This window comes from Homarus americanus, unplaced genomic scaffold, assembly GCF_018991925.1.
Source record: "Homarus americanus isolate GMGI-L3 unplaced genomic scaffold, GMGI_Hamer_2.0 scaffold48220, whole genome shotgun sequence".
Lineage (NCBI taxonomy): Eukaryota > Metazoa > Arthropoda > Malacostraca > Decapoda > Nephropidae > Homarus > Homarus americanus.
The window spans coordinates 2,191,813-2,216,092 of NW_024755060.1; the positions used below are offsets into that span (position 1 = coordinate 2,191,813).

General features: G+C 40.0%; 1 protein-coding gene across 14 annotated transcripts in view; it reads right to left on the reverse strand.

Moving 5' to 3' along the window:
• The window catches only part of LOC121856415 (protein unc-80 homolog), a 104,959-nt gene that overhangs the window by 74,767 nt on the left and 5,912 nt on the right, over positions 1-24,280 (reverse strand). For 13 of the 14 annotated variants that reach the window (XM_042352011.1, XM_042352014.1, XM_042352003.1 and 10 more), the window contains exons 2-10: positions 22,606-23,263; positions 21,912-21,960; positions 16,400-16,426; positions 13,159-13,179; positions 10,196-10,341; positions 9,850-10,015; positions 5,852-6,006; positions 4,892-4,962; positions 3,865-3,876 (exon numbers count right to left, since the gene is read on the reverse strand). In XM_042352011.1, the coding sequence (XP_042207945.1) occupies positions 3,865-3,876; positions 4,892-4,962; positions 5,852-6,006; positions 9,850-10,015; positions 10,196-10,341; positions 13,159-13,179; positions 16,400-16,426; positions 21,912-21,960; positions 22,606-22,697 (739 nt within the window). In that variant the 5' untranslated portion in view covers positions 22,698-23,263. The remainder of the gene's footprint in view (positions 1-3,864; positions 3,877-4,891; positions 4,963-5,851; positions 6,007-9,849; positions 10,016-10,195; positions 10,342-13,158; positions 13,180-16,399; positions 16,427-21,911; positions 21,961-22,605; positions 23,264-24,280) is intronic. The other variant, XM_042352005.1, reaches the window with a different exon arrangement.

Sequence of the window (24,280 nt, forward strand, 5' to 3'; positions counted from 1 at the left end):
TACATTATTCATAGAACAAATAAATAAAAATGTGTCGGCTAATGAGTTACTCCATCAACTACTGTACATATCCTTAACTACAGTGCACTAAATATACAGTACTATGATACTTTGAAAATCATGAACCAAATACTGGACAGGAATACAGTACATGATTTCCTTTATTACAAACTACAATATAGTCATTACTAACTACGTACAGTATTGTCCCAAGATGGTCTCCCTAGCTTGACTTTAGATTATCAAACTACCTATCAACATGATTTCTGGAACTACACAGACTTTGGTTTATCCCAGAGTTAGTATCCAAGCACTCATTAGTACAGTCTAAGCCTTGGGAAAGTCACTCAACTAGACATATAGTTAATTATCAAGATATTCAATGATATATGTTTTACCTACACAAGAGACTCAGTACAATGTGTCTACTTCACATAAAGGCACCAAGAGACTCAGACTCCAGGACAGCATTACCTAATAAAACATAATTTACATTCAACTTGCCTCCCCTAATGATAACTGCAGTTACTTAGTCAAATAATAACACATGTAGTATAGTAGAAAATGAGCCTTTGTGTGGGGGTTAGATCTGATACAGTATATTACAGCCCAAATAAAGTAAGATACTGTAATGTATTGGATCATAAACTGCCATTCATGTTAGCATTAAGATATAATTTCCCAGAACTCTACAAAAGTATTCATCACAAAATATGACAGTCGGCCAGATCTCATTATTGCACACATGTAAAATAACTTTAAATAACTTCAATTAATCAAGATCAGGATACAACACCTATTTTGGACTCAAAGGAAAACAGTAAGTAGAGATATTTAGTAGATAAATCAATAGTAAAACAAAGTAAATACGACTGAAACCAGACTACAATATTGACCTGTCTACTGTACTTTAAAGTGAGGAAGACAAACTGAAGTTATGATTACAAAATCTTGACAGACAGACAAAGTACAGAAGGGGAGATTCCTATTATTACAGTTACCTTTCCTATACACATAACCTACCATGGTCACCTATACACTCTATACATTTAACAGTTCAGTACTGATAACTCACAATACTGTAATAACCACTTCATTTGCTGACCTAATTTTACATGGCACTGATGCACTTTCTGATATCAATATTATTCTTTCATATACATCCAAGTCCATCTTATTATAAGTCTCTTGATATACCGGATCACTTAGGTGGAAGATATCATTCCCATAAATGACAGAAAGACAATAGGAACGTGAAAATCAAATAATTTCATAAATGGATACATCAAGAGATTCTCCGATGCCTACAACCAAGACAATAACAGCAAAAAGTTCCTCAATAATAAGACACTTAGAATAATAAAATACTTAAGAGCCAAATATATTATCATAAGCTTAATACTGTATAAGCAACTGTGGGTGGTGAGGGGGTTTACAAACATTTCTTCGAACACAGACAAGAACAAAAATGGAAAATGTACGAGTTTTACAAATATTAACAATACTTGAAGACACACAGGAGTAGCATAGTGGAATAATGAAGGTTTAGTGGGTGAGGAATCCATGATGGCTGCCACACTACCTACACTGGCCTCACACTGTACAGAACACAGAGAGATAAAGTTTACTATGCTGTTATTACTCACATAAGTCATATAAGTATAACTAACCTCAATTGATGAATATACGGTATACCTACAAGATGATATACAGGTACTCGGTACATTCCAAGTACGTAAGTAAATATACAACATACAGTATTTGAAAATTGAATGGAAAATAATCAGTTTTATAGAATTACGACACAGATATGCAAATGACCCCATAAATTGTCCTTGCCTAATTACACGATATTAATACAGTAATTAAAAAAAAAAATAATCATTCCCCCCCAAAAAAAATCTAAATAACTGTACAGTGAACCCTCACTTTACGCGGTCAATTGAACCCACGGCGGCCCGTGTAAAGTGAGAAACGCGTAAAGTGAACACCATAACATATGGGATTAATTGAAATAGAGACCGGGCCGACCCCCAAACTCCACTTTTTCAGACACAATACCTATGGTTAGTAAAAATAACTTCTTAATTTTATGATGGTATGCACACACAATTAATAATTAAGAGAAATATAAATAATATTAGGTTTTTTAACACTTACATTAGTAGAAAAGATGGCTGGGCACACGGGGATGGGGGGTTGGTTCCGAGGCAGAGGGCAGATTATTGGCCCTCACCTGTATCACTTGTATCACTTGTATCACTATCCACCACAGAGGCTTGCAGGGCCTCTTTGTCAAACCCCTCAAAGTCCATATAAGTCCATATCCTCACTATCATTATCACTATCACTGACTTGGGCCGGCTGTGGTGGGTGGCGGGTGAAGAACTCAGTAATGTTTTGATGGCTGGGCGACCTTGTGCGCACCCTGCTCGCGCCGCTCTCCGCGTGAAAGGGTACACGCACCGCGGAAAGTGAGCATTCCGGTTTCGGCAGGGTACCGCGTAAACGTGGAAACGCGTAATGTGGGACCGCGTAAAGCGAGGGTTGACTGTATATAAACTTCCATAAACTAGGAAATAACATAAGAAAAATGTAGATTCATAACAAATGGAAAAACATAAAATAACAAATACAGTATATATAACTCCTAGCTAACATTTATAAGTAGAGTAATAATGAAGAATAAAAGAAAGACTGTATTCACCATGCATATATTTACCAATACTGTTCTGTAATTTATTTCTCCACACTTCAATGGTCTACCCAACTTCATATCAAGATGGCCACCAATGAAGACTCCTCTCCCTCCATTTGTTACAGCACTCCAGACGCCTTATTGGGTGCATTTACTAGTACAGAACTATGACGTTCCCCTTCCATAACCCCAACTTCATTTCTATCCGGGGTATCCATTACTTCAACAATATCATTTCATCCATCCAAATATCACTCATCTATCCCTATATCAATTGTCTATCCACATATCACAAAAGTCCTGTCACCTCTCCTCTTGAACCACAAACCCCGAGATTCAGACTCATGACTCTGAAGCATTTATAGACAGAATAATACATCAGTCTATTGCTTCAGGTTCACAAGTCTGAATCTTAGGGTTTGTGGAACAGCAGGAGAGGAGCCAGGAATTATGTGGGTGACTGTACACTAAGATCCTGATTACTGTACTGTACATTACTGTTAAAGGAGGAAACAAAGATTTTTACCTTAATTAATCTACCTACTGTATCATATCTTCTATATTTTACGATGGGATTAATAAGTTTTATGCACATGCTCACAGACAGACAGACAGACACAGAAACACACACAGACAGACACAGAAACACACACGGACAGACAGACACACACGGAGCCTAAAGACCAGGTCCCATAAGCGTCTCATCACAAACTCGTAACTTCCTTTACCACGACAACAGGAGCCGGTACGTCAGATTAAGAAGACTAAACACAGATGGTAAATTTGTACAATATATATATATCTGAAAATCCTTCTACCAACTAACTAACAGAGAATAACTACCTGTAACTCTTATAGATATTTTGTATAAATTCTCAAGAGTTTCTGAATCTATTTTTCCCATTAAGTGGAAATAGATTGTATAGTTAATTATGGTATATTTTAAGTTATGTTTTTGTCAATGTTTGGGACAGCTTAAGTGAATGAGTTTGGTGCCTTGTTATATCTCCAGTTAAGGGGAAAAATTAACCAGCAAACCTTGAAGAACTTGGGTCGGTAAGTGTCCAGACGAAGGAATAAACACACATATTAAGGGTGAGGTGATGAAGGCATAGGGTGCAGCAAGCATGCAGACAACGGGCATGCGGGCATGGAGGCGGGCCTACCTATTCGACCAGCTGAGCACGCCAGGGAGAGAAAAGATTTAGTCACAAATGGTCATGGAACCTTACCAATGTGGCAAAGTTAGTTGGTGACATTTCAGTGTTGTTACTTTGGAATTAATGAGGAAATTTGTTTTTTGATTTTTTGGATTAATGATCACAACCCATGAACATCACCGACACCCATGGAATTTAAATCTATAAACTTTAGGATCCAGAAAGTATAATGATCTTCAAATGCTTGATACTGACACTGCCCAGAAAGTACAATGATCTCCAGGTGCTTGATACTGACACTGATTTAGGTTAAAGTGGCAATGACTTAATATTAAAGACACAGATGACAATTAGTGCATGAATATAACATTTCTGGATCCTTAAAGCCAAAGATTGAAATGAACAAGACATACAACAATTCTTGGAGGGCCATACTAATTCAGCCCTAACCAAAATTAAGTGAATATTATACAGTTTCATCTCATGGTTACCACATAAAACACAATCTGGCTTCTGGCAACAATGATCTGGTAGAGTAATTCTGTATGTCGTAAATATTCATAAGTGTATAAATCTATACAAATCTATACAAATACACAATTCTGAATTCGCCAAATCAGATCCACGTCTGCCGTGAAATGAGGCAAATGCTTACTGTATCTTAGGCGATGCATTACGGAGGAACACAGCACAGTCTTTCCAAAATGACATCAGGTTATAAACTACAATAAAAAATCCCTATTATATTGCTACAGTGAAGTATAAAGGGCCAGCAAGTGAACCACAACACATGTATGGGTAACTAGCCTCAGGTACTGTAAGGATAAAACAATTAATACAGGTAATAGGGAGGTGGTTCATCAGTTGAGGCAATAGGACACTAATTACACAGTTCTCAGGGTGATGGAGACTGAGTTAAGCACAGACCTCACATGATATGGCTTAAGGTGTGGCTAAAGAGACCTCAATCTTATGTTATGAATTATTGAAGAAATATTATTATATATGGATTCTTTTAATGTAAACTACGTACCTCCACCGCCGAGAAACACGTCACCGAACTGGGTGTTGGAGCGTCTCACTTTCTTAGCCCGGAGAACTTGCCTGAAAGTGTCATAAGAAAGTAGTGCCAGTAATCCTATATGACAATGAAAGTGTCATAAGAAAGTAGTGCCAGTAATCCTGTATGACAAGTGTATGATATTATAGAAAGTGAGATAGAGAATTACTTATATTAATATACAGTTTATAATATTCTAGAGGCATATACAAGTACTGTACCTGTTTAAAGTGACATTAATACACAATGTAATGTAATATTCGGTGACATTGTCGTTTCAGTCATCCACCTATTTGGAAGTTGTTCAAAATACATGAAAACTATGGGAAAAATATAATTTTAACCTAACTTAACCAAACCTGACCTAACCTGACTTAACCTAACTTGACCTAACCATCGGGAAAAGAATAATTTCAACCTAACTTAACTTAACCAAACTTGACTTGACTTGACTTGACTTGACCTAAACTCCTAAAATTCGCTGATGACCAAGATGTTAATAAAACATTTATAGAGTTATACACCTGAAATTTTAACCTTTTAGTTTAGCATCAAAAGACATTATGTGGGGTAACTATTGACGACTGACCCGCCGCCGATTTTTGAATAGACACTGTCGTAGCCTCGGAAATGTGTTAAAAAGTTATTTCTAAATTAAACCTAATCTAAACCTTAATTAATTAGATAAACACGTGGCAGATGCGTTGTTAGAAGACCTCACCAACCCAAGGAAGAAAACCTACTTAACTTACTAGCCGGGGGTAGTACTAAGCCAATCAAACCACACTCACGGTTAAATAGTGTTAGTAATACCTTTCTGTTATGTATTTTGGAAAAAAAATATAACAGATACTTGGTTTTTCTACAGCTTGACGGTGGATAATAGTTCTTCATCAGTAAATAAAAGAGAAATATAGAAAAATAATAAATTACCTGCGAGGTCTGACAGGGGTGGTGAAGGCAGGGACGTCCGGGTGTCTATACTCCCACAGGGCCGTCCAGATCTTTAATCCATTTTCAAGCCGGAAATTCTGGAAGTCAGATTCCTTCAGCGTGTGTAGTAGAGGTGTGAAGAGGTAGATGAAGACCTGAAGGAGAGGCGAGGGTTAGAGTCTATCATATACGGTTTACAGATGGGTAAAATCATGTCATCTTAACTTGTGAATTTTGAGTTCTTAAAGTCACTGAAATTTTCCATTTTATACGTTTATTAAATTATTTTTGGTAAATTATACTAAAACCTCTGAGTAGAATATTAGTATATACAGGTGGGAGTTAATATACCTCATAACTTGAGTGAAGGAACAGACTATTGGATTTTGGCGGGAACGATGGTTAGAGTTTAACACAATATAATAACAAATAAACATTTATTAAACGAATAAATTTAAGTTTTTTTTACCAACTCCTGAAATATTACCATTGGTTAGGACAAAGGATAAGGAAATAGTACTGAGTGAAGGAAGCCTTGGTGGGAAGCTCAAGAAGCAGTCATGAGAGAAGAGACCATCAGCTCTGAGGGCCAAGAAGGGTACAGTACAAGGTAAAGCTCACAAGTGGGAAATATGGGAGGAGGTTGACAGAAGAGACCATCAGCTCTGAGGGCCAAGAAGGGTACAGTACAAGGTAAAGCTCAGAAGTGGGAAAAATGGGAGGAGGTTGACAGAAGAGACCATCAGCTCTGAGGGCCAAGAAGGGTGCAGTACAAGGTAAAGCTCACAAGTGGGAAATATGGGAGGAGGTTGACAGAAGAGACCATCAGCTCTGAGGGCCAAGAAGGGTACAGTACAAGGTAAAGCTCACAAGTGGGAAATATGGGAGGAGGTTGACAGAAGAGACCATCAGCTCTGAGGGCCAAGAAGGGTGCAGTACAAGGTAAAGCTCAGAAGTGGGAAATATGGGAGGAGGTTGACAGAAGAGACCATCAGCTCTGAGGGCCAAGAAGGGTGCAGTACAAGGTAAAGCTCAGAAGTGGGAAATATGGGAGGAGGTTGACAGAAGAGACCATCAGCTGTGAGGGCCAAGAAGGGTGCAGTACAAGGTAAAGCTCAGAAGTGGGAAATATGGGAGGAGGTTGACAGAAGAGACCATCAGCTCTGAGGGCCAAGAAGGGTGCAGTACAAGGTAAAGCTCAGAAGTGGGAAATATGGGAGGAGGTTGACAGAAGAGACCATCAGCTCTGAGGGCCAAGAAGGGTGCAGTACAAGGTAAAGCTCAGAAGTGGGAAATATGGGAGGAGGTTGACAGAAGAGACCATCAGCTCTGAGGGCCAAGAAGGGTACAGTACAAGGTAAAGCTCACAAGTGGGAAATATGGGAGGAGGTTGACAGAAGAGACCATCAGCTCTGAGGGCCAAGAAGGGTACAGTACAAGGTAAAGCTCAGAAGTGGGAAATATGGGAGGAGGTTGACAGAAGAGACCATCAGCTCTGAGGGCCAAGAAGGGTACAGTACAAGGTAAAGCTCAGAAGTGGGAAATATGGGAGGAGGTTGACAGAAGAGACCATCAGCTCTGACAAGGTAAAGCTCAGAAGTGGGAAATATGGGAGGAGGTTGACAGTCAGAGTGCCTCACAAGTGGGAAATATGGGAGGAGGTTGACAGGTTCAGTGGCGGCTCGTGCAGTCCCCCCAGACACTCACTGCCAGGTGTATGATTCCTTTAGAGAGACAGCTGAATAATACACTACCAACAAATATATCATTTTATATGTTATTTAATTATTTTCAATACGTTGCTAAGTGAATTTTCATTAAAATCAGACCAAAATTTAAGTTACTTTCATAGTTGGTGTCAATGCTGTACGATTGATGTCTGTTATCGCCGCCGCCGCCGCTCAGTCTCGTACAACGTGTGGACGGTGTGGTTAACTGGTGCTTTCTTTAATTACCCTTTGACGATGGAAAGTCGAGTGAAGTATTTGCAAAACATCAACTTTTCCCAGCTGACATTAAATGAAAAGACTGAAATCAAATCAAGAGGAAGACCTACACCGACTTTATTTTCAATTAATACTGGTCCATCACTACCATGCCCTGGGAATTAGTGGACATCAACTACAACTCATACCTGAGGTAGGTCACCTACTGTTGTGTGAGGCTTGCACTCCCTCCAGTTTATTTTTCACGAGCCGCCACTGGACAGCAGGTGGGTTATCCACCTTGCTGAGACGAGGTTTTGTCTTCCGCCATTAGAGGACTCTTGAGGCTAGGAAGGGTCGGTCTCGGCTAAGCTAAGCTCAGTTGTTCTATGTGATGTTTGCTTGGGGCACATTATGTTGTGGGGGGGAGTTCCTCCAGGTCCGTGTGTTCTTTTTTATTGTGTATATACTGTACAGTAAAGGCTTTATTGTGTATATACTGTACAGTAAAGGCTCTGGTTCTTCGTTATCAGTTGTTATGTACGGTACAGGTGCCAGATACCTCAGTAACACCGCCATCTATTGGCTGCGTCCACATGCTATTCGTGACGTCATAGACGTTGAGGTGACGTCATGAGTGACTCGTCCAAGACTTTGTAAACATACAGTCGACGTGACGTCACATAAGTTCGACAGCAGTGCCATCTTCATTCTGGACTGTGAACATTAAATGACGTCACTGCCTTGAGGGTCCAGCTAGCGTTGTCACACTCATTCCTGTCTTAGTTATATAGCTTGGTGTTAGTGGAAGGCGACTTATTTGTTGCTCCTATTTTAATACAATTTTCTCGTGATTCACCGGATATTTTATCATCTAGTCTTGGATATTATGGTTGTGTAGTGTCAAGTCGTCTCATACAGAGGATTTATTACACCAGGTGGGTCATATTATAGTAATGTATCACGGTTTATGTCGTGAGGGCGAATGTTTGAACTGGATCTTAGTGAAGTATGGACCGCCGCATCTCAACTGATGACAAGTGGAGTATTGTCAACGTTTGGACTCCCTTGACGTGACATTTATTGTGATAGTGAATAGATATGTGATAAATATATACAAGTGGTGATTATCTTTTATGTTAGAGGAAGTAAAACCACTATCACCGTTGATGTCCTCATAGAAGACGGGACCAAACCCAGAGAAAACTGTTATTGTGTCACCAGTCACTATTGTAGTCTTGGCTTAAGGCAATAAACTTACGATACTGTATGTAGGATGAAATGTAGGTCAATGGTGCAATTGTTATTAGAAATATGAAGGTAAAGTGTTTGAGCTGACACCTATAACTTATATGAGCGTCGAGGTCAGAAGTGTTAAAAAGTAAATAATGTAAGTGAGTTCCACGGCATAATAGCGATAGTGTAGCCATCTATTATTGAGGGGACAACTGCTTCCCGCCAACTGCTTCCCGCCAACAGGCTTCCCGCCAACTGCTTCCCGCCAACTGCTTCCCGCCAACAGGCTTCCCGCCAACTGCTTCCCGCCAACAGGCTTCCCGCCAACTGCTTCCCGCCAACAGGCTTCCCGCCAACTGCTTCCCGCCAAACTTCCAGTATAACTTCTTATTAGAGTAAACAATGGGGAGAAGCCTCGTCCTTCTTATATGGAAATTAATACAGTATTATGATAAGTAGAAGTGAATAATAGCCCCCGAGAGCAGACGATGGCCAGTTATAGTGGGTCATACTACACTGGAGAAGTCTTATATTACGCTTTTTTATTTTCTTACTTTATTACCTGTATTGTTGTAATAATTAGTGGGAATAAAATACAAGCTGTTTGCCACTTGTGTTGCTCGGTGGTGCCTGTTACGTGTGTGTCCATGCATATTTTAGTTCCGATGTTAATCAAAATGAACTCCTTAATTTTACTTGTTTCTGGGAGATATAACAGATTATTCGTCCGCTTTACCTTGATTTATAAGTAAGGTTCACCTGATGATTAATGAAGCAAGGTTCACCTGATGATTAATGAAGCAAGGTTCACCTGATGATTAATGACGTAAGGTTCACCTGGATGGTAGCGATAGAGAAGAGGTAGGGGAAGGTGTTGGCCTTGTTGATGCCCTTCTCGTGGTCAGCGTCAGCACACTCCTCAGCGGCGTCCAGGATGATCCAGTGTAAAGTGTACAGCAGCTTTGTCTCCGCCGCCCCCAAGTTGGTGATGGTCGACTCTCGCCTGAACAACCAGTAAACATAAGAGCTATTTTTAAAACACCGGTCCCACTTCCACCACATGAAGAATATCCACCCCAGTTTATTTCACCTGATTAACCTCCAGTTAGGTTAGGATAGGGAGGGGTGATGGAGGGAGGGAAGATACGTGTTATATAGAGGTGAGGGAGGGAGGGCACAGTACCTGTTGTAGAGAAGGGAGGCAGCGCAGTGCATAACATGAGGGACGGCTGCCTGGATGAACCGCCATCTTGGAATACTCTTAATAGCATCGGTCAGTGAGGGAGACAGACCGAAGAGAATATTCTGAACCAACACTTTCTCCAGCGACTGTCAAGGGCGGGGGAGGGGGTACACGCGTTAATAATACTTTAAATAATGAGAATGAAATGTGTAGTAATGATAATAAGAGGAATAATAGTAATAATAATGATGAAATGTGTAGTAATGATAATAATAATGATAATAAGAGGAATAATAATGATGATCAAATGTGTAGTAATGATAATAAGAGTAATAATAATGATACAAATGTAGAATTGATTAAGAGTAATGAAACTGTAGTAATGATAACAAGAGTAATAATGTTCATGAAATAAGTAATCAGGGTTCCCACACTCCAGCGACTGTCACCAGAGGAGGAGACATTCATTAACAATGATAAAAGGTAATAAAAAAAGTTTATGAAATAGTAATGTTTTAGTAAAGATAATAAGCATAATAATAATAATTAAATAAGTAATCAGGGTTCCCACACTCCAGCGACTGTCACCAGGAGGGGGGGAGGATACATTCATTAACAATGATAAAAGGTAATAAAAAAAGTTTATGAAATAGTAATGTTTTAGTAAAGATAATAAGCATAATAATAATAATTAAATAAGTAATCAGGGTTCCCACACTCATTGATAGTCCTGGAAAAGTCATGGAATGTTTTGAAAATATTACCCATTATGGAAAACTGTATTGGTGTTAAATTCTGTATCTAATATAAGTTTGTTTTACAGGATGTGACGTCAGTACCCTTATCCAGGACGTAGCGGTAAAGGGTTAAGTTAAGTGCTGGTTAACGTTTAGATAATTAACTGATTAACGTAAATGTTATATTGTGTTAAAATCTTCACCTTCAGAATATAAAGTTAAATGTTTTGTTTTGTTGTTGAGTTAATGAAGGTCCACCAAGAGTCGGCCTGTGAACCTTAGTGTGTCAGGGGAGGACAGTATACTAACACCTGCCCCGTCAGTGCTGGAAACGTATAACGGTGCCAACTTCAGGTAGTGAGACACACCAATGTTCACCTGGATGTTATGTTAGGGTTCTGTTCTACTAACACCAATGTTCACCTTCATGTTATTTTCCTTATGTCTACGTGTATACAAGATAATGTGAAGAAATAGTGAGATAAAGTGAAGAAATAGTGAGACAATGTGAGGAAATAGTGAGATAAGTGAGGAAATAGTGAGATAATGTGAAGAAATAGTGAGATAAGTGAAGAAATAGTGAGATAAGTGACGAAATAGTGAGATAAAGTGAGGAAATAGTGAGATAAGTGACGAAATAGTGAAATAAAGTGAAGAAATAGTGAGGTAAAGTGAAGAAATAGTGAGATAAAGTGAGGAAATAGTGAGATAAGTGACGAAATAGTGAGGTAAAGTGAAGAAATAGTGAGATAAAGTGAGGAAATAGTGAGATAAAGTGAGGAAATAGTGAGATAAGTGACGAAATAGTGAAATAAAGTGAAGAAATGGTGAGGTAAAGTGAAGAAATAGTGAGATAAAGTGAGGAAATAGTGAGATAAGTGACGAAATAGTGAGATAAAGTGAAGAAATAGTGAGATAAGTGAGGAAATAGTGAGATAAAGTGAGGAAATAGTGAGATAGAGTGAAGAAATAGTGAGAAAAGTGAAGAAATAGTGAGATAAAGTGAGGAAATAGTGAGATAAAGTGAGGAAATAGTGAGATAATTGAAGAAATAGTGAGATAAATGAAGAAATAGTGAGAAAAGTGAAGAAATAGTGAGATAAGTGAAGAAATAGTGAGATAAAGGGAAGAAATAGTGAGATAAAGTGACGAAATAGTGAGATGAGGCAAGAAATAGTGAGATAAGTGACGAAATAGTGAGATAAAGTGAGGAAATAGTGAGATAAAGGGAAGAAATAGTGAGATAAGTGACGAAATAGTGAGATAAAGTGAAGAAATAGTGAGAAAAAGTGAAGAAATAGTGAGATAAAGTGAGGAAATAGTGAGATAAAGGGAAGAAATAGTGAGATAAGTGACGAAATAGTGAGATAAAGTGAAGAAATAGTGAGAAAAAGTGAAGAAATAATGAGATAAAGTGGAAAAAAACGACAAGAAGAGTGAATAAACAAGATGACCCGCCTCCACCTGACACACACAAGGTAAATATTTATTGTTTGTTTACATAACATAAAGGTTGAGGTAAATGTTTTCTTAATATCTCGAGTCTCAACAGTTAAACCTTGATAGTTTTAACCTAAGTTTAATATAATTCACAAACCATCACAACTGTTGCCAAGTTTACCTTAAGTAGAACAGTGTTACCAATCTCTGAGGAAATTTGGTTAATACTTTACATGTAATTTTCCTTATCAATGATCAATGGAACTATCAGCCTGGTTCAATTTATCGTCAATAATTATCTATATCAAGAATAATTATCAACATTAATTATCCGTATCAACAATTATCAATACGTCATTAATTTTATCAATATATTTAAAAAAATTACTTTACAAAATGTACATGAATTCCATGCAAAATAAGAACCGTATTGTGCAAAATTTATCTAGTAATGTACAAATATAGTCCGATATTGTGCACATATAGTCCGGTATTGTGCAAAATAAGAACCGTATTGTGCAAAAAAAAAAAGTCCGGTACTGCAAAAATACGTCTAATATTGTCCTAAGAATCATGCACATTAAAGTTAAAGTAATAATAGATAAAAAATAATATAATAAAGGTATAAACATCAACTAAGTCATTTATTATAATAAGGTAAATATAGTAACTAATATAGCCATTTACTATATAACAAAATATAACAAATAATCCTAATAACATCAAAGTGACTCATTTAAGATCCTGAGTCACTATAAGATCATGCGAGGTGAGTCAGTGACTAACCTTGGAGGCTTCCTTGATCTCCTGAGTGAGGTGGGAGGAAATATAGTCATGATTAATGGGTCAAGGTTAATGAGTGTATTAGGTAGGTGGTATACGGAGGCACAGCTTCTGGTTGTCATGGTAACGTATGTAAACAATGGCAGAGGCTTCGCGCGCTTTTTCTAGTCAAGGTGTTTGTTTTTGTTTGAATATTGAATAGAATTATATACCTGAATTGAATTGTATAAGAGATAGATAGATATATATATAGAGAGAGAGAAAAAGAAATCAAAGGTAAAGAGAGATAGAGAGAAAGTAAGCAAGAAAGATATATTAGATTTAAGCATCAGACAGACAGACGTACATGTGATATATATTTATAAACTCGTATATTAAACCAATGACTTGAAAACATGCCAGTCAGTGAATTTACTTAAAGATGTAAACAAATAAGCAAGACGCATAGCCAGAAGTATAATGTAAACAAGACACGTAAACAAGAATGGCTCTTTATGAGAGATTAGATTAGAGCCACTTACATCCAGCACACAGGAAGCATTATAACTCAGAAATGGGAAAAGACTTAGAGTATTATTGAGAATTTGAGTATTATAGCCTCCCAAGCCCTCCTCCCCCTAACCTAATCTCACCAAACCTAACCTAACCTTGCTTGACCTAGCCTAACTTAACGTAACGTCACGTAATCTAAACTATGCTAAACTAGATTAACCTAAACTGCTATCCCCATATCAACTAATCTAACCTAACCTAAACTAACTCAACCCAAACAAAACTAACCTAACCTAACTTAACCTAATCTTACTTTACTGTTTACTCCAAGTGCAAAATACAAATACATAAATCACTTGACACACACACACAAACCTAACCTAACCAATCATGAATAAATATGCTAATTACCTATTTTGGGGATAATTTGTTAATAATAAACACTCCTATTTAAATACTAATGCATAACTTTTAATAGCAAACATTTAAAAGCTTTGTTTTCTATTACTTAATGGTCTATAAATAACATCTTAATAGTAGCTAATAGAGTATAGATTGAGATTATTATTCTTATCATCGTTGCCAAGACGAAGACGTAACTAACATGCAAGACAACAACACGACATTAATAAGAGGAAGTGGTGTGTGTGTTTGTGTGTGAAGTGCTAATTGTATCTAAATATTACATACACAGACATGCATTTATTACGGACATACAGTAACACACACACACACACACACACACACACATAACCTTCAGGTGTAGAGTAACAAGCACTTGCAAGGAACTAAGATAAATACAGTACAGTTAACAGGACGCAAGCAGTGGGTGGCGGACAGGTACTGATTGAAATGCGAGCAGGCACGGGGAGTGAGGTAGTGAGAGAAGGTGAGGGAGGTGAGAGAACGTGAGGGAGAAGCAGGCACGGGGAGTGAGTAGTGAGGGAGGTGAGAGAACGTGAGGGAGAAGCAGGCACAGGGAGTGAGAGAAGGTGAGGGAGGTGCTGGAGGAGGTGAGAGAATGTGAGGGAGGTGAGAGAATGAGGGAGAAGCAGGCATGGAGGGGAGGTGAGAGACAGAGGGCGGAGGAGAACGTGAGGGAGAAGCAGGCACGGGAGTGAGGTAGTGAGAAGCGTGAGGAGAGAGAACGGGAGGGAGAAGCAGGCACGGGGAGGAGGTAGTGAGAGAAGGTGAGGTGGAGAACGGAGGGAGAAGCAGGCATGGGGAGGAGAGGGAAGAGGAAGGTGAGGGAGGTGAGAGAACGTGAGGGAGGGAAGCAAGGGTACGGGGAGTGGGAGGAGGGGAGGTGTTGGAGGAAGTGAGGGGATGCAGGAGAAGTAGGTGAGAACAGAGACAAGTGAGTAAGAAGGACAGAAGCAGGAGATAAAGGTAATTGAGGAAGGAGCGAGAGTGAGGGAGAGGGGAAAAGGGAGGAGAGGGGGTGGGGAGTGTGGAGGGAGAGGGGGTAAGTGGAGAGAGGGGGTGAGTGTGGAGGAGAGGGAAAGTGGGAGGAGAGGGGGCAAGTGTGGAGGGGAGAGGGGGCAAGGGAGGAGAAAGTGAGGGAGAGGGGGTAAGTGTGAGGGAGAGGGGGTAAGTGTGAGGGAGAGGGGGTAAGTGAGGGAGAGGGGGTAAGTGTGAGGGAGGGGGTGAGTGTGAGGGAGAGGGAGGGAGGAATATATTGCACGTGAGCCAGGGTGGAGGAAGTTACCTCAGTCATTGTTGCCAGATTAAGATATAAACACTGTCAATCATCACTGTTGCCAGATTAAGATAAACAATATCAACCCTCATTGTTATCAGGCAGACTCTATGCCTACAGTATTACCAGCTCGATCTATTATCAAACAACCCTTGACCAACCAATATTACCAACTCTAGGCTTAAGCAAATAACTCATGATCACTGTTTCCAAGTCAAGGCGTAAACAAACAACCCTTGATCAGTGTTGCCAACTCTAGGCATAAACAACCCTTAACAAACCAATATTACCAACTCCAGACATAAGAACACAACCCTTGACTAGTACAGTATTACCATCTTCGGGCATAAACAAAAGTACCCCTGGAAGAATAAGTGTTACCAACTCAGGACATAAACAACGTACTTATTGACTAAACCAGTATTACCAACTCCAAATATAACAAGCAGCATCTCTAGGGTTTAAAAAACATACAGACAGACATCATCACCAAACTACAACTCTATGCTAAGGTAAACAGGTTGTGTTATGGAGGGGGGAGGGGGTTGTGTTTACGTCTAGAGGTTATGTGGGGGTAAGGGGGAGTTTGTTTACATCTAGTGACTATATAGGGGGTTTGTTTATATCCAGGAACTATGTGAGGGGGAAAAGGAGAGTTTGTTTACGTCTAGTGACAATGTAGGGGGGGTTGTTTACACTTATATACTATATAGGGGGTTTGTTTACATCTAGAACCTATGTAGGGGGTACAGGGGGGTTTGTTTATACCACGAGACTATGTAGGGGGGGTTTTGTTTACATCTACAGACTATGTAGGGGGGGTTTGTTTACATCTAGATACGATGTAGGGGGTAATGGGGTGTTGCTTACATTCAGGGACTGTGTAAGGGTGTTAACGGAGGTTTGTTTGCAGCCAGGAACTATGTGAGGGGGTTTGTTTACATCCAGGAACTATGTGAGGGGGTTTGTTTACATCCAGGAACTATGTGAGGGGGTAGGTAAGGTATTAACAAGTTAAAATAGGGTGAGATAGTGTGTAGAATCCTGACTCACGTGGTGACTAGGAGCTGTCTGGCAGAACTGTCAGAATAAAGCGGTTAAACATCTCAAACATTAGGTTATGTTTATATTATTTGCCTCACAGCTCAAGTGTTAAATTAATCGAATGTTTTGTTAATGTTTATATGATAAATTTACTTAATTATGTAGTACAGAATAGTTTAATTTTGTAGTACATTTGTATTTATTTGTGTTGTACTTTAGCTCTGAGGCAGACACAATATTATATGCTTATAAATATTAACAGTTTTTAAATTTACCAAGAAAGTCTTAATAATAACAATAACAGTAATGATAATAATAAGAAGAACTACGATATTAATAATGATAATAACAATAATAAAAATGACTAATAATAATAACATTGATAGTACTGTAGTAATACTAATAAGAGGAAGAACTACAATAATAATAATGATAATAACAACAATAATAATAATAATAATAACTAATAATAATAATAACAATTACAATAATAATAATAATAACAATAATATCATCATAGCCAAGGAGACCAAACCATTATATTAAGAGCTATAATATAGGAATAAGACTGTATCACGATTATAGGTTATATTATTATATACTATATTACATGTATAAAATGTGGTTGATATATACAACAACTTTGAAGAACATCGTATAATAGTGAATAACATCGTATAATAGTGAATAAAATCGTATAATGATATAGAGAGGGAAGGCAGATGACGGCAGAATAGGGCGAGATAGAGATGAAAGAGGAAATAGACAACACTGAGATAAAAATGGAGATAGGAAGATAGAATAGAGATAGAGAAGGAACCTAAGAGAGAGAGAGAGAGAGATAGAAGGAACATAAGAGAGAGAGAGAGAGAGAAGAAACATAAGAGAGAGAGATAGATAGGAAATAAAGAGAGAGATAGGAGATAAAGAGAGAGAGATAGGAGATAAAGAGAGAGAGATATAGAAGGAACATAAGACAGAGATTGAGAATAGAGAGAGATAGTAAGGAACATAAGAGCTAAGCCAGTGTGTAGGCGTCGGGACACTGGTGGATGTGGTTGCTAGGCGACGCTGGTTCAGGAGGCAGGTCCAGCCGTAACCCTTATCTTCCTTCCTCCTCTCTTCCTTAATCCTTACTTTACTCTATCTCTACTTTACTTTAGACCTACTTTACCTCTACTCTACTTTACCTCTACTTTACTCTACCTCTACTTTACCTCTACTCTACTTTTACTGTACTCTACTCTACCTCTACTTTACTCTACCTCTACTTTACCTCTACTCTACTTTTTTACTTACTATGTTACTATTATTCTCTTATACTTTACTTTACTTTTACTATCTCTACTTTTACTTAACCTTACTTTACTTTAATCTACTTTACATATAACCTCACCTAACCTAACCTAACTCTAACCTAATCTAACCAAACATAACGTAGTCTAACCTAACTCTAACCTAATCTAACCAAACATAACGTAGTCTAACCTAACTTTAACCTAATCTAACCAAACATAACGTAGTCTAACCTAACTCTAACCTAATCTAACCAAACATAACGTAGTCTAACCTAACTCTAACCTAATCTAACCAAACATAACGTAATCTAACTTTACCCTAACCTATCCTAACATAACATAGTGTAACCTAACTCTAACTTAACCTAATCTAACCAAACATAACATACTCTAACCTATCTCAACCTAACCGGGAAATAATAAGAAATCGAACCAGCGTCACGTAAGACAGAGGACGATCACATTTACCTCTCGACCACCGCACCTCATCAAAAGGGGACTTGAAAACTGCCAATCACGGAGCTATTGTTTACCTGGGCGAGTTTTATTTACCTGAGCGGCTTTTGTCTATATTGTTAAAAAAAAGATGTTCGGTCTTTTGTTTCTCTATGTGGGAGTCATTCTGCAGGGCCTAGAGAGAGAGAGAGAGAGAGAGAGAGAGAGAGAGAGAGAGAGAGAGAAAGAGAGATGGGGAGTTTAGAGTTATGGTAGTGAAGAGGAGGAGAAGAAGAGAGGAGATAAGGAAGAGGAGGAAGGGAAGGAAGGGGAGAAACGGGAGAAAGAGAAGGAGGTGGAGGAGGAAGAAGGAAGAGTAGGAAAATGGAGGAGAAAGGGGAGAAAAATGGGGGGAGAAGAGGAGGAGGAGGGGAAAGATAAGGAGGACGAAGGAAGGAAGAGGAGAATAAGGAATAAGAAGAGGAAGGAGAAAGAATAGGAGGAAGATGAACGGTTGTGGAACTCCTTCATATATCGATTTACGGTCACAGTGGGTTAGGTCAGCTCCGGTATCACATTATCTCTCTCTCTCTCTCTCTCTATCTCTCTATCTATCTATCTATCTATCTGTCTATCTCAAACAATTACCCCTCCATACTTGCTCCAACACCTCCCTCCCTCCCTCCTTCCCTCCTTCCCTCCTTCCTTCCCTCCTTCATCAATCATATTATTTTTATCCTAGCTCTCGTCTGAGTTTTAAAAGGTCATATCGGTAGTAGTAGTTGTGGGGGTAATTGTGGTAGTGGTGGTAGTTGTGGTGGTGGGGGTGGTAGTAGTGGTGGTAGTTGTGGTAGTAGTGGTGGTTGTAGTTGTGGTGGGGGTGGTAGTAGTTGTGGTAGTAGTAGTGGTAGTAGTTGTGGTAGTAGTAGTGGTAGTAGTTGTGGTAGTAGTGGTGGTAGTTGTGGTAGTAGTGGTGGTGGGGGGCCATAATACAACCACAATCATTACCTGTTATTCTGGGTCGTCGTCCAACTCACTGGTTTATGAGACAGGAGGGAGTGAGGGAGGAGATGAGAAGGTGAGGGAGTGAAGGAGGAAGGTGAGGGAGGAGGGAGAAGATGAGGGAGAGAGGGAGGGAGGGGGAAGGTGAGGGAGGGAGGGGAAACGTGAGAAAAGGAGAAAGAGAGAGAGAGAGTTCTTGGAGAATATTCCTTCTTCACACACCACTGTATCTCACTTATCTCCAGCCCACCCTCCACTTCAACCCCCCCCCTCCTCCCCTTCCTCCTCCTCCCCTGCTCCTTCTTACCTCTCCTCCTCACCTCCTCCTCCTCCAACCACCTTATCATTCGTCCTCCTCTTCAGTAAACCTTATCCCTCCTTTAAACCTCCTCCCCCTTCCTCTTCCTCCTCTTTCTCCTTGCTCCTCCTCCTCCTTCTTTGGGGTGAACCTCCCTCTTCTTCCTCCTCCACCTCCTCTTCCTTCTTCTCCTCTTTCCCCTCCTCCACCTCTCCCCTCTTCCTCCTTCCTCCTTCCTCCCTCCTCCTCCTCTTCTCAACCGTGTTTATCGTTAAGTTGGTTGAATCAATCTATGTGTGTATCAGTAAGGTCCTAAATATTCTTCCTCCCTGCCTATTCTTCTTCCTCTCCTCCTTATTCTTCTTCTTCCTCTCCTTGTTATTCTTCTTCCTCTCCTTGTTCTTTTTCTTCGTTCTTATTACATGTATTTGTGTCTCCTTAATTACTCTTACCAGTTTTCTCTCCCTCTCTCTCTCTCTCTCTCTTCCCCTCTTTATCCCTCTCTCCTATCTACACCCCGTCTCCCTCTCTCACCCTCTCTGCTTGCCTCTCTTAGGGGGATGGGATGAGGGTGTGGGAGGGGGGAGTGTTTGCCTGGGGGGGGGAGAGGGGGGGGTGCCTGGCTCTCCCTGAGATAACAGGTGGGAGGGTGGGAGAGCGAAGGATCAATAAGTGAGAGTGGTGTGCCCTCTCCCTCCCTCTCCACCACCTACCACCATCACTACCACCACCACTATACCACCATCACCACTACTACTACTACCACCACCATCACCAACACTACCACCACCACCATAACTACCATCACTTCCTTTCAACATTACCATCCCTACTATCACCATCTAACACCACTATACCACCATCACCACCACTACTACTACTACTACCACTACTACCACCATTACCTACTACCATCACCACCACTACTACCACCATCCTCCCACCCACCAATATCATAACACCTTCTACTAACCCACATTCATCGACTCTCTCTCTCTCTCTCTCTCTCTCTCTCTCTCTCTCTCTCTCTCTCTCTCTCTCTCTCTCTCTCTCTCTCTCTCTCTCTCTCTCTCTCTCTCTCTCTCTCTCACCTGACCCTAAATTATGGATAGTAATCCTCTTATTGTTTATTGAACACTTGTCAACCCTTTATTGCCTTCCCCCTCCCCCTTTATTGCACCTTCCCTCCCCCCTTTGCCTTTTATATAAACCACAATACGTTTGATTGGATTGCCTGTGTTTTTAGGCTGGACTATAACCTCTTCTCCCCCTTATCATTAATTCCTACACTGCCTTTATTTACCGCCGGTCTATGGGAGAATGGCACAGTTTTAAAAAGGGTTGTATTCATTGCCTTATGTGTCTTTATGTATGTATTGTTGTCTGTATACATGATGATGATACATACATACACACTACACACACACACACACACACACACACACACACACACACACACACACACAAGTGGGTCCAGTCTTGCCTTAGATCAGCCTATATCTCTATAGCACTCCTCAGGGACTGTACTCCCCTAGGGCTTTCCTCACCCCCCTTTTCCCTCACTTCACCTGTATCTCCTTCTCACACCTCCACCACTATCTCTTTCTCTCAATCCTCACCTCCCTCTCTCTTTCTTCTCCCACTCCTTACCTCCCTTTTCTCATTCCTTTATCTCCCCCATTCCTCCATCTCCTACTTCCTTCACCCCTCATAACGAAAGAGAGAAAGAAAAGACAGAGAGAATTAAAGAGAGAGAGAGAGAGGGATAGAGGTATTGATGTGTCTCACCTTCCCTGTTCTCCTCACCCGTCACCCACCATCACCCCCCGTCATTACCACCCCATCAGGAGGAGAGAGAGAGAGAGCAATATCTCCCCGGCGTGGACCACTTGTGTCTGATCACTCCACCATTGACATAAAGATTATAGTCGAATGTTCCTCCTTTTGTTGGGGAGAAGGAGGAAGATAGGGAGGAGGAGGAGAAGGAGGAAGATAGGGAGGAGGAGGAGAAGGAGGAAGATAGGGAGGAGGAGGAGGAAGAGAAGAGGAGGCAGGGATCGTCTTTTTCCTTCCCTACTCTCCTTTCTTCTCTTTATATATGAATCCTTATTAACGGACTATAAGAGATTAGTCCATTAAATCGAAGTCCGGTAAATAGAAGTTCGGTAAATCTAAGTCCGGTAAATAGAAGTCCGGTAAACAGAAGTCCATAAATGATCCGGTAAACAGAAGTCCGGTAAATCGAAGTCCGTTATATGGAGGTGTGACTGCACTAGGATAAACTTCCACAAGGGCATCATATATAGTGTTATATATTATAATTTTTATCAACCACATTTTATCTGAGTTTTGATAAATATATGATGGAACAGGTGAGATTAATATAGACAGGTGGTAATTAATATAGACAGGTGGTAATTAATATAGACAGGTGGTAATTAATATAGACAGGTGGTAATTAATATAGACAGGTGTACAGGTGACTTACCATACAGGTAGCTTCGTGGAGTTTCCCCAATTTTGGTCTGATGAAAGGACTGTGGGGAGAGAGAGAGAGAGAGAGAGAGAGGATGTGTGTTATTGATGATGGGTGTCTGTCTCTCATTCTCTGTCTTTCTCTTTTTCTCTATCTCTTTTTTTCTCTCTTTTTTCGCTCTGTCTCTATTTTTGACCATGTGTCTATCTCTAACCTCCCCTGTCTCTCTGTCTGTCTGTCTCTTTCTCCAGCTGTTTCATTCTTACGCCTCTCTCTCTCTCTCTCTCTCTCTCTCTCTCTCTCTCTCTCTCTCTCTCTTTCTTATTTATAAACATTGCATTATTTTTCCATTCATAAATACTTAATAAATAAGAAATTGAATGAAACTAATCAAATAGAGTTCCTTCCCTCTCACCTTAGCCCGATCCCTCTCATCCTAGCCTCATCCCTCTCACCCTAGCCTCATCCCTCTTATCCTAGCCTCATCCCTCTCTTCCTAGTCTCATCCCTCTCATACTAGCCTCACCCCTCTCACCTGCTCTGGCGCCACAGGAAGGTTTGTATAGGGAGAGGGACAGCTAGTTCCTTCCCTCTCACCTTAGCCCTATCCCTCTCATCCCTCTCCTCCTAGCCTCATCCCTCTCATCCTAGCCTCATCCCTCTCTTCCTAGCCTCATCCCTCTCATACTAGCCTCACCCCTCTCACCTGCTCTGGCGCCACAGGAAGGTTTGTATAGGGAGAGGGACAGCCAGTTCCTCCCTCTCCCAATCTTCATCAATGGTCTTCCTCTTCCCCATCTTTATCCCTCTTCTTCCTTTTTCTTCTTCACTTCCTCCTCTTCTTCTCCTCTTCTTTCTTCTTTTGTTTTTCTTCCTCACCTTCCTTGTTGTTTTCGTTGTTGTTGTCTGGGGTTCAGCGGGGGCGTTCACTTTCTTCAAGGGTTAGACACGTTCACTTATTTTACGAGGGATTGTCACAGGAATAAGCGCGTTCACATGTCTAATAGATTTCAGGGGAGTTATACGTTCATAAGGCGTTCAATAACATCTACGTTCACAGGAGATAGATTATAGGCTTGGCGTTCACCTCACTCATAAGGCGTTCAATAATATCTACGTTCACAGGAAATAGATTATAGACGTGGCGTTCATTATCATAACACCTTCAGCGTTCATATAACACCCTGAAATATTTACCCCGCGTTCTAAATTGGTTTCATTTTTATTTCACTTATTAATACGTTTCTCATGAGTTTATCGAGTTCACTAATGGAGGAAATCAATTATGAACGCACCTCCTTCCCCTCGTAGCGTTCAGCCCAGATATGTTTGTCTCTGGTCTGGATTGTTTTTTGGTCTGAAAGCTGAAAATAATGATATAGCAAATGTGGGATATATAAAGCTTTCATATATGGTATAACCAGTGGCTAACCTAACCTAATGTAACACTAACCTAACCTAATGTAACACTAACCTAACCTAATGTAACACTGACCTAACCTAATGTAACACTAACCTAACCTAATGTAACACTAACCTAACCTAATGTAACACTGACCTAACCTAATGTAACACTAACCTAACCTAATGTAACACTGACCTAACCTAATGTAACACTAACCTAACCTAATGTAACACTAACCTAACCTAATGTAACACTAACCTAACGTAACACTTGACCTAACCTAATGTAACACTAACCTAACGTAACACTGACCTAACCTAATGTAACACTAACCTAACCTAATGTAACACTAACCTAACGTAACACTGCCTAACTAATGTAACACTGACCTAACTAAATATATACAGACCTAACCTAATGTAACACTGACCTAACCTACTGTAACACACCTAACATGCTCACTAACTAACTAATGTAACCCTAACCTAACGTAACACCTAACCTAATGTAACATTACCTAACCTAACGTAACACTGACCTAACCTAATGTAACACTAACCTAACCTAATGTAACACTAACCTAACTCAACCTATCCTGACCCAGCCTAACCTAACCCCATCCCCGCCAATAGTGTTAGGGTGGTTAATCTTCAGGTGAAATAAGCTGAGGTGAATTTTCCTCATCTGTTTGTTTTATTTCAGGAGGATTAATGTTTGTTTGTTTGTTTGTTTGTTTCAGAACGAGTTACGTCATCACACAAACAACGTCTTGGGTGAGTGTTTTATTTTTATCTTTTTTCTTTTATTTTACTTTTTTCCAGATTTAATTGATGTTTTTCTCAATGGGGAAAAAATAGTGAACGTTTCTCAGTAGGGATAAATAGGCAAAATTTCTCAATGGGAAAAATAGTGAACGTTTCTCAGTAGGGAACACATGTGGTTGGTTAAACAAGCGCTGTGCTAAGGATCCGCATTT